This window comes from Plutella xylostella, chromosome 5, assembly GCF_932276165.1.
Source record: "Plutella xylostella chromosome 5, ilPluXylo3.1, whole genome shotgun sequence".
Classification (NCBI taxonomy): domain Eukaryota; kingdom Metazoa; phylum Arthropoda; class Insecta; order Lepidoptera; family Plutellidae; genus Plutella; species Plutella xylostella.
In genome coordinates, this window is record NC_063985.1 from 2655059 (window position 1) to 2665598 (window position 10540).

The 10540-nt window shown below is 39.3% G+C and overlaps 2 protein-coding genes across 2 annotated transcripts; one reads left to right on the forward strand and one right to left on the reverse strand.

Moving 5' to 3' along the window:
• The first annotated feature begins 101 nt into the window (after positions 1-101).
• LOC105392015 lies at positions 102-6454 on the forward strand. The gene is made up of 16 exons (XM_048633200.1): positions 102-364; positions 721-894; positions 1292-1501; positions 1671-1871; positions 1946-2145; positions 2312-2432; positions 2670-2838; positions 2928-3516; positions 3629-3794; positions 3969-4169; positions 4274-4513; positions 4645-4765; positions 4865-5108; positions 5302-5488; positions 5733-5873; positions 6128-6454. Exons 1-16 carry the CDS (start codon positions 224-226, stop codon positions 6314-6316), a joined length of 3294 nt encoding a protein of 1097 aa, XP_048489157.1. The 5' UTR covers positions 102-223; the 3' UTR covers positions 6317-6454.
• A 68-nt stretch (positions 6455-6522) lies between these two features.
• Positions 6523-10029, reverse strand: LOC105391466 (deoxyribodipyrimidine photo-lyase). Its single transcript, XM_048633104.1, has 7 exons — positions 9561-10029; positions 9261-9463; positions 8881-9039; positions 8355-8553; positions 7960-8152; positions 7543-7784; positions 6523-7239 (listed from the first exon to the last, which is right to left on the reverse strand). Exons 1-7 carry the CDS (start codon positions 9979-9981, stop codon positions 7064-7066), a joined length of 1593 nt encoding a protein of 530 aa, XP_048489061.1. The 5' UTR covers positions 9982-10029; the 3' UTR covers positions 6523-7063.
• Positions 10030-10540: the final 511 nt, after the last annotated feature.

Sequence of the window (10540 nt, forward strand, 5' to 3'; positions counted from 1 at the left end):
GCGTCCCAAGGGAAGGTCCAAGGTTCAACTTCTGTCAAAGTCAAAGTTTGAACCAGAATATGTACCATGTATGTACCTACTCTGTGACCAGATATATCTTTGACATAATAATTTTGAATAATAAAATATTTTATACTAATTTTTTAGGTTTTTTTGCAATAAAATCTTGTAAATAACTATCAATTATTGTTTTATTGTGCCTCTCGTTTGAACTTTACCCGCTATGTCAGAATCATCAGTGCAGTGTACTGAGCCACCAACAAATGTAGAGAAGTTATGGCGTTATGATGAATACTACATAGGGGAGAGAGATAAGGAGACAAGACGAGGGGGGGTAGGGGAGAACCACTGGACCAGTGCCAAGGTAAGATAGACGAAGAACAATGTAAGTAACACAATAACAAACAATACAAACTATCCTAACCTCTCTACATTAATAAAGATAGTAAGTAGACACTGAAATGTGAAATGATGTGACTGTAACGCGGTTTGAATACCTACATATAACAGCAATATCAATGAAAAAAAAACCAGCCTACGACCTACACCGTTATAGGCGTCTTCTGATAAGATTCATTTGAAAATTACTGAAAACTGAAATGAAGCTCAAAAGTTTGTATATTGGAAAAAGCATGTCAGTCTTCCGATATAATCTTACCGATTGTAGACATTCGTAAAGCCAACGTAGATATCGAAACTAACATTTTCCTGATTCCTCAGTCTATAGAATGGTACTCTGGCCAGTTCCTCCACGATACGATGCATGGTCTTGGAGAATACTTCTGGCGGTTCCGAGGACCTGAAGGCACTTTTAATACGTACGAGGGCCACTTCTACGCTAACGAGATGCATGGATACGGAGTCATGTCCTATGATGATGGACGGACTTTCACGGTTATTGGCTACCTATCTACTTATCATTTATGGCTGTAAGGTGGCACGGGACCGTAGAACTTGACGTATCATGGAGGAACCCTATACCCTGCAGTGGCTTTACATAGGCTGAAGATGATGATGGTGAAGTTGTAACCAGTAGTTCCTATACATTTGTATTTGTAGCCACAGCCACTCGTGAATTGTATGAGAATTAAGGTTCGCCAGAGAAATATGCTAACTGAAATAAGCCATCACTGTCATTACCTCACTATCGGTACCTTATCTACTAGGGAAAGTGGACATAGGGCTTGAAGTTTAGAGCTCAATATCTTCCAATCCGAAAGTATCTGATGGATATTAATAAATTAAATGAGTGAATCACACAATGAACAACAGAAGCTCGCTCATCTTCCAGGGCCTATTCTTCAACAACAGCCGCTACGGTCCGGGCGTAGACCATCACCCTGGTCTCCGCGACGACGCGGGGTTGTGGCGCGGGAAACAGCTGGTGCGGCTGGCGTGGCGGCCTCCAGCCAGGGCCGTGGTGCCAGACCTCGCCGCTACGGCTGAAGGCAGGGCGGTGTGTGATGCGAGGCGAGTGAGGCTGGTGGCCGAGGCAGTCACGGTTGGAATGGTTGAATATGTATACGCAGTAGTATTCTATGTACTAAGACCTTAGGCAGGTTGAGGAAGGAGTTGTGTCGTTTTCTTTGAAGGTGTATGTAAAGCTGTGGTCCACTGTCATTAAACGAGCGACGACGACCATAACGTTAGTGTCTTCGAATTTTCTGCAGATGGAAGGACCAAATAGTGCTTTAAATCTTCTTAAACGTAACGGAGTCGATTCGGTAACAGCGGCAAACCGTTGGCCAGAGCTGTATGCTAACACTTGTACAGATATACAAAGTAAGCTTTGCCATAGAAAAGCTTTTAAAGAAGCTTATTACGGCGAAATGATACAATATCTAAAGGTTGTTGAAGGAGCACCGAAAAAGGTAATTAAAAGTAAAAAAGGTGAATAAAATCAAGAATTAATTAATGAGAGACTAAAGCAAAAGGTTTCTTTAAGGATCCAACTTCGAATGACGATGAAATTGTGGAGCCGGTGATTTATTTTGCGTGGAACAATAATCCCCAGATGTTCCATATGATGCAACACGCATTCACTCATGACTTCCAGATAAGTCACTTCAATTTGGATATTTCTCATCTTCTATCTGGTGAGAGAAAGAAGTTTAAGCCTCCTGGAGATCACGAACTTGACTGCAGGTGCAGTAACTTATATTCTAATATAGTTTATTGATATCATGCTAGAGATAAACTAGGGAAGTTAGAGTAGGCTAGGTACTTAAAATCAGATCAAACTGCTTTTCCAGGCATACAAGGTAGCAGAATGATATACAAGACCTGTATTGTTCATAGAAGTTTCTTGCAGGACATTACTGTTGGCTAGTTATTTGGGAGACATCTCTATCGTGGCCGACATGATAAATAATAAACAGGTTCATCCAGACCTTGCAGATGTGCAGGGAAACACAGGTTTGATGTATGCTACAGTAAGTTTGCGTTGACAAAACACATAATTTATGTTCTTTAAATATGGTATTAAAGAGTATTGTAACTTATTCATTTATGAAGACTAGATAGCAGTGTAAATGCAGTTATATCGCAACTGCTTGATAAAATAGATTTTCAAGATCATTTTAATTCGTATATTTTCATTTCTCTCCCACAAAGTTTTAACTAAGTATAACAAACCTTTTGATCATGCAATTTATTCACTTTTTTTTCAGTGCGGCAATCAAACAGACATAATGCATTTTCTCATAGAAGCTGGTGCCTCAATAAACGGTTACAATGACGCTTGTCTCACTCCACTAGGTGTAGCACTCATGTTCTATGTTGCAGTCTCAAAAGACGTACCTATGGACCAGATAGAAGAAGCATTTGTGCCATTAATACGTAAGTTAACAATGCATCAGCAGTTCAGCACGTAATAAAGATCTTCAGATTATTTTATGACTAGTATGAGCCACCCTACTTTATTGCAGCTGTAACGGAGCCGAAAGCAATCGACTGGAACATCACACGGCAGCAAGAAGTCTTCTTGACAAAGCCACAGAGTGCAACCAGCATTCACACGATGAACCGACAGAAGAGCTCGAGCATCCGGCGCTCCTCCCAGGGAACCTTCAGGCCTCGCACCTCACAGGTGTCCAAGGCATCAGTCAAGAGGAAAAGCATAAAGAGAACACAATCAGGACGACTGTCCTACGATTCCGAGCTATTCTTCCCAGATGACCATTACGGCTATCTTTCAGTGTCCCACGATTATCAAACTAGAGTGCTCGAAGTGTTTCCAGACAGCAGCAAACCCAGAGATATAGCAAAAACTCCACGGCAGGCATACATATTCGATGATCCAATGGTCGATGATATAATTAAGGATAAAGTCCAGAAAACAGGTGCAAATAAAATAGAAAACAAGAAAGCTACGAAATCTGAAAAATCTACCAGCAAAAGTAAAAAGAAAGAACCAAAATCCAACCTAGAAGCATCAAACAAAAGTGCAAAGGCAAAATCTAAAGAAATTAAACAGATAACTGAGGATGAGAGCAAAATAAAGTTAAAAAAAGAAATGTAAGATATCCTAACGCTTGATTCCGATAGAGTAACAAACAATCTAAATAAAGCAAGGTTATCCCATATAAATTCGAATTTAAATGCTTGTATTTTTACATCCCTGTTGTAGGTTAGACAAGATAGAGTTAACAATTCTGAAACTGCTACTGGACGGGGCGGATCCTACCCTCGTCACATGTCCTCAACCAGCGCTGGTCATGGCCCTGGCTTCTGGAAGCACAGAACTAGTGCGAAGCCTGGTTAATTTCGTTGATGTCAATGCTGTCGATCCCAAGGTTTGTATTCCTGACTAAGCCCAGAGGGGTCGTGGCTCAGAACAGTATGAAGTGTAAAACTATCTTTTGGGCAGTTATGATTTACCGTCCTCAAGTACTCAACTCTTGTGATCATTCCATTACATAATCTTATACCTACCATCTACAGAATTAATCTTCATTTCTCTTCCAAAGTCGTCAGGAAGCCGGCCCTTGGATATGGCTTTATCCGGGCAACTTTCTGAAGATACGTTGAGCCTAGTGAAAATACTGCTGGAAAAAGGAGCTAGTACTCAGCACCGGATGCCTTATGCGGATCCCTGCGACCCAAAGGCCTTGGGCCCTACACTGCTACACGCCCTGCTAGAGAGGAAACTACCGGAAAGTCAAGAAGAGGTAACTCAGAAGAATCTTTCGCTAGCAGAATCCAACAAAATGACTCCACTTGGACATCATCAGCATTTACATTACCTCTCTTACAGTTTTTAATTTATATTTAGATCCGGAAAGACCTAATAAGGCTACTTCTCGAGCACGACTGCGATGCCAACGCATTATTCCACGGATATTCAGCGATCGATGCGGCCATGGACCGACGAGTTGATCTACTCAGTACATTCATTACCAGCCCTAAAGCTAAATTGAATGACCCAATCAACGAAGCCAATCAAACTGTACTGGTCAAGACGTTCGATGTGGAATATTTTAAAGTTCTTGATAGTTCTATGAGACAAGAAATAGTGAGTAAGATAAAGTTACTTAGTCAATTCGAATACTTAACTTCAAATGAGAATTCAATTATAGTGATATCTGTGGAATAGTTAAGAGACAACAAAGAAATAAATAGTATTCACTTATAATTGGTTCACAGCTAACAACCCTTATACTGTACGGAGCTGATCCGTTGAGAGAGTGTCAGGATGGGGATGAAAAATATGCGAACTTCTTCGTTTATGCTGAAGCAAATGCCGAGAAGTTTACAAAACAAAGTGGTAAATTCGTTTGTCTTATAGTATCTAAACCGAAGCACTTAAAGATTACGGTTAGATTAGCCTTTAGAGGTCTACTATAATGAACTTATTTTAATTTAGCTCCCGCATCTGAAAAACAGTCCACGAAGTCTAAAGGCAAGTCAACTAGAGCTAAAGCCAAGCCAATAGCTCAGGAGAAGAGCAAGAAAGGGAAAGATATAAAGCCACGCAAAAGCACACAACACATAGACTATAGGGCAGAATACAAACTTTCGGTTGCCCTGATAGCCGACTGCCTCAGGGTGTTACATGTGCGGTGGATCGCAGCTAATCTCTTGAAGAAATTACTTGAGCTAGTAGCCAAGTGAGTAGACATTGGCTGGATTTTGGAGCTTTCTTTTACTTTTGATGGCAGAGATTACAAGATTCGGTAATCGATATCTTGCTTTATAATTTATGTGCACCTATTTTACTGGCCTTCGTTACGATATCCTTGGCCTTTTTTATCCTACTGCTAATAATGTCGTACTTATGATAATTACTTAGACTTTCCGTAGACATAAGAACCGTCCCTGGCACTTAAAAATGAGGGAGCACAAACACAGAACACAAGTCCGCCTCTGGTTGAAGACGGAGCGATGTCTGGACATTTGGGACATTCTGCGGACATCAAAGAACAATACTTACAGTGATAATGGTGTATTCAGAGATACGATGTGCATAGTGCAGTATTATCATGTCCAAGTATGTACTTTTTAGTTGAATATAATGATAATTATGTCTGAAAGTCCTGCTCCATGATTGAAGGATAAGAAGCTAACAACATATATTGTATTTGAATAAGCAACACAGTCTTTATAGCAATAGTTATAATTCTTTTATAGCAATAGTTATAATTATATGTCCTGAAACCACAAAAATGCACACACATGTAGCCTCTCTCTTCTTTTATTTGTTTATTGCAAGTACATACCTACTTATGTTTCAGGGCCAAAAGATAACTATACAAGAGAAGGAAGCAATAGAGTCCACAGTATCTCGTCTCATTAAAGAGCATAACGCACTGAACAAAGTACCTAACGAAGCGGCATTACAACAACATTACGTTAAACCGGAATTGTTTAGTAAGGTGAGACCTTGCGATAAAACAATAGAGTATCCTAGGTAAATAGGCTGTCGTATTATACTATAATAAAGTGTCGTATTATAATCTCTTGGTAGACAGACAGTTAAAATTTAAATTATTTCATTATTAATAATTACTTGGCTAGATGAGGACGGCCGAGAACACAGTGGCGCTCTTTTTGCGATCTATGTACAGCAGTGGACGATTACAGGCTGATGATGATGATGATTATTATTATTATTTCATTTTCTTTACAGAACAAAAAGTTTAACGTATGTTTCGAATGCTACCTGCCACTGCCAGAGTCCAGAATTCGATGCGAACTTTGTTCCCTAGTGTTCTTCTGTAACTTAAACTGCCTTGAGGTTAATTGCGGAAGACCTAACTGCCACCCTTGCAGTGAATATTTAAAACAAAAGTTATTTCCCGAACAGGAGATAATTTGAACTATGTCACCCTTGTAAATAAATAAGACAATGATGTCGATTCTGAAGGCAGAAATTCTAAATTTAGAGCTGTCAGAACCTTAATTTGTTTGTTTAAAATTAGACTCTATGATTGTTTCCGTAAATGTCATTTTATGCTAAAAAAATATTTAGTTTGACAGCGTTAAAATTAGAATTTCTGCCTTCAGAATCGACATCAATGTAGAATTAAAAGCGAAAATATGTATTTTATTTTCATTGAAAAATAGATTCAAAATGTTCTTATTCAGGTACCGTATTCATAATTTCAATACGTAAAAATAAGAATTTATATTTAAGTATAAGTTAAGTACGTTAATTAAATTAACAACTGGCATTAAGGTATAAAATAACTTACGTAAACATCGATAAACATTACTAAACAAGATACTTGTATTAAAATCACACAATATCGACCACAAACATCCTTACACATAATTCTATGAGGTAGGCCTTAAATTTCTATTCAAATTGAGATTGTACTTTCGTTATTATTTCACAACAGTTGATATCCTAAATACATTTAAAACGCGCTTTTATTGGCTGGACACTTCTTTAACCCTTTTACAGGCAGTGATATAAATATTTTGAACTTTAGGCCATGATAGTTAAGATTGAAATACTATTTAACCTTATAAAGGATTAAAACTAGACAATCGAAACGAATATGTTCAACACAATTCACCCACTAAACAACAGTAGGAGTAGCTTAAAACCCCCTAAATCCTCTCACTTAGCATCTTTAGGCGGCACATACTTATGAACCTTGCCCCCGTACCGCGCAACGAACGCGTTCACGTCGAACTTGCGCTTACACCCCTGATAGTTCATGAAGCGTATTTTGCCGAACACTGCGCGCTCGCCCCAGCCCTGGTCGTGGATGCCGCAGACCGACCACATGCAGCCTGCAATGTATTGCGTCACGTTTTATTGGAGAAATTGTCGTGAGTTTTGTGGTATGTGGAAGCGTTTTGTGTTTTGTTAGCGGGTTTTTGAGGTGGTTGGTGGAATGTGCGGTTTCTGTTTTGATGTGTTTTGGGATGAGCGTTGGATTTTGTTTAGTGTTTTAGTAGGCAGTTTTTAGTAAGCATAATCAATTTTATTGTGTTTTTGGTATTTAATTAGCAAATCTGTAAGCAATAAAATAGCTAATACACATAATCCAGAAACAAAAGCCATAGAGTAAGAAACAAAAAGCAAATACATACCGACATATCCATTAGAATCCCTGCCGTCTATACTGTAGTGGTCATTCAGGTATATGGAGTATTTCAGTGCATCTTCAGGACTGGGCGTCCACTCTAGGATCTTCTTAGCCCAGTACATGCGCAGGAAGCCGTGTTGCTTGCCTTCCTTCACCAGTTGTATCTGCGCGGAGTTCCATAGCTCGTCGTGTGTTTGTGCGTTCTTTAGCTGGTCCAGAGTGTAGATGTGTGTGCGTTTGTCTTTTCTGTGAAACGTTTTAGGAGGATGATAAGGAGGACTTTTCGTAGTTTGTACCTACTAGATATATTTTTTATTACTGAGAGTATTACATTACATGTTCTAGAGTGCTAGAGGTTTTACCTGATACACCAACCAAATTTCGAAGATGGGACATTCTAACAATGTTTACGAATACATACCTATGGTCATCCAAAGTTTTCTGTGCCCAGTTGCTGGCTCCTTTAATGCTGTCATAGTTTTCATTATAGAAGCAGAAATTATCGGCCAGTTCACACCGCACTATGGACTCCTCTAGGAATGCATTTACACTCTCTGTGTGCTTGCTTTTATACTCTTTGACGCAGAGTGCAGTGCGCTGCGATGATATTTGGCCTGAAAATGGAAGAGTTAAGAATTACAATAAGTTTACATTATATCAGTTAAATAATTACACATTTTCACCCTCAGTTTGCTCTATCTATAAATATCTTCTGCACTTCGTTTTCACTGTGCCCACTGATTTCAAAAGAGAAGTGGCTATTTCAAGGTATTTACAAAACACCAAAGTCTAGGTAGGTACATACATAATTCTTACCAAAATGGAACCATGGCGATAGATTACTCAAAGCATCCTGTGTGGGGTCATTCCTCTTTGTGGCAAAGATCTTGAGTCTTTTGTCCAGAAAGCTCTTGAGCTGTTTCATGCCCTCGTCATAGCCGGGCTTGGCCCATTCCACTGGACCCACTGTCTTGTCCGCTTCTCTTGACTCTATGGCTTCATCCCAGTCTATTGGCTGGAAATGGATACAGATAAGATGAAATTTTGTAGAATGTTTTTGTGTTGCTGGAAACTGGATCTATCTATCTATCGCAGAGGTACTTATATCAAGGGTTTCTGTTGCACAGGGTGAATTGGTTTCTTGGGGATGAATCCGGAGCGGCAAACCATGTTATATGGCAATGTGCTTGCATGGGACTATTATTGTTAGTGCTAGACTCCACTGTTGGAGAGGCTTAGACTCAATATATATTTTAACATACACTAAACTGTACTGTGTGAGTACAAATAAAGAGTACCTCTACTCTATCTAATGTAAGTTACAAAAAAAATTTTTATTTACCTCAGGCTCAAACTTGCTTGTGTAAGGATGTTTGATAACAGGCGGGAACTCAGTGAGGAACTCATCTAGTTTAGAGTTGATCTTGTTTCTGATGGTCCTGGCAGAGTACTCCTGCTTGTCGGAAGCCACCCAGCACGGCACTATGTTGTGGGCATCCACCTGGAATTACAGAATGGAAAATTTACTTAAAATTATAGCATAGTGGTCACAGGTCCTGCATGAGTAATTGTCAAAGAGCACACTTAAAATTTACCAGAAACAGTAAATGATACCATAATCACGTGGTTAGCGGATACCATATAGTGTTTTAAACTTCTTTCTTATAATTAGGTATATTGATTTATGTGAACATCATTAAAAAGTGTGTAAAAAATAACTACCTGAATAAGAGGCACATCTTTCTTTATCTTTTTCTTAACTCCATCCAACCATCCCAGTGGCACCCGTAGAGGGTTGAAGTCACAGACCACTGCCCCAATCTTGTGGTCAACGACCCACTGAGGCAGGGCATCAGCCCCACTGCCTTCGAGAAGATGGAAGGATATGTTGAGTTTCTTACAATCAGCTGCAACCTTTTCTAAACCTGAAAGAGAGGTGGAGGATTTGTGTTCAGTGTTCATGCACCTAATAGGTTATAGGTGGATTAACAGAATAATATTATGAAACAAAACAGTATTTACCTTTAATAAGAAAATGAAACTGTCTCACGGAAGCATCTAAATACTTTGCAATCAAACAAAAACACACATGCAGTGGAACTTCATTTTTCAAAGCAAGTTTTTGGGCGAACAAAAACGCCCAGTTATCTTGAACCCTGCTGTCTCTGGACATCCAGTAAACAATCCCTTCGCATCCTTCAGGGACCAGCTGCTCCTCTGATATAATTCTTACACGCTTTTTGTTAAACTTGTAGTCTAAAATAGACTTGGCGGTATCCTCGCGTTTCGCTTGAATTTTTTTCATAAACTCTTCCACATTCGTGCCGGTTTCGGATCCACTAGATGCAGACGGGGCCGATAACTTAATCTTCTTTGCTGACGAAGCCATTCTTACAAATTGGATACGTTTAGCAAGTGAAATTAAATTATTTAAAATCAACATACGAAAACAAATCACTTGCTTTGCTTGGCGCTGGCTGCTTTTGTTGATTTTGACAGTGACAGATTGTACAGAGTAGCCACAGACAAGAAAAATTTATGAATGCAGTAGAAAACAGTAGATAAGAAGGACTTATTAGGTAGAAAATAAAAAAGGACGAGGGAATATTATTTTCCGTTTCCGTTTTCCGGCAAGAGTTATAAATGAAAGTAAAAAAAATCCGTTTCCGTTTAGTAGTTTTTTTTGCCAGTTTGCCATTTACCATAGACTTAGTATATTACCAGGCAGTTACAGCTATAAACGACTAGACTCTAGCAATGGGTGGGAGGGTGGAGCGCCTAATTAATCTACCATGTATCTTACTTCCACATACAGAACGCGGACGCGGGTGACTCGATGTATAATATAGTTATAGTCTCCGTGAACCATCCGTGAACGCTCGAGCATCCAATTGATCCAATGGTCCAAATTACTCCAAACCTTTTCAGACTGTTAAGAGGAGCAAATCCCTTCGCTAGGTAGCTCCTTCAAAATTTTGTTACGAGACAAGGGATTACAGCTT

What these genes read in the sequence shown, in the direction of transcription:
- LOC105391466 (XM_048633104.1), bottom strand. Translation starts at nt 9,981, where the DNA reads ATGTTGATTTTAAATAATTTAATTTCACTTGCTAAACGTATCCAATTT. An exon ending in GTTTCATTTTCTTATTAAAG is followed by an intron (nt 9,464 to 9,560) that starts GTAAATACTGTT and finishes CCTCTCTTTCAG; the next exon opens with GTTTAGAAAAGGTTGCAGCT. An exon ending in AAAACTTTGGATGACCATAG is followed by an intron (nt 7,785 to 7,959) that starts GTATGTATTCGT and finishes AACGTTTCACAG; the next exon opens with AAAAGACAAACGCACACACA.
- LOC105392015 (XM_048633200.1), top strand. Translation starts at nt 224, where the DNA reads ATGTCAGAATCATCAGTGCAGTGTACTGAGCCACCAACAAATGTAGAG. An exon ending in GTTCTATGAGACAAGAAATA is followed by an intron (nt 4,514 to 4,644) that starts GTGAGTAAGATA and finishes ATTGGTTCACAG; the next exon opens with CTAACAACCCTTATACTGTA. An exon ending in AACCGGAATTGTTTAGTAAG is followed by an intron (nt 5,874 to 6,127) that starts GTGAGACCTTGC and finishes TTTTCTTTACAG; the next exon opens with AACAAAAAGTTTAACGTATG.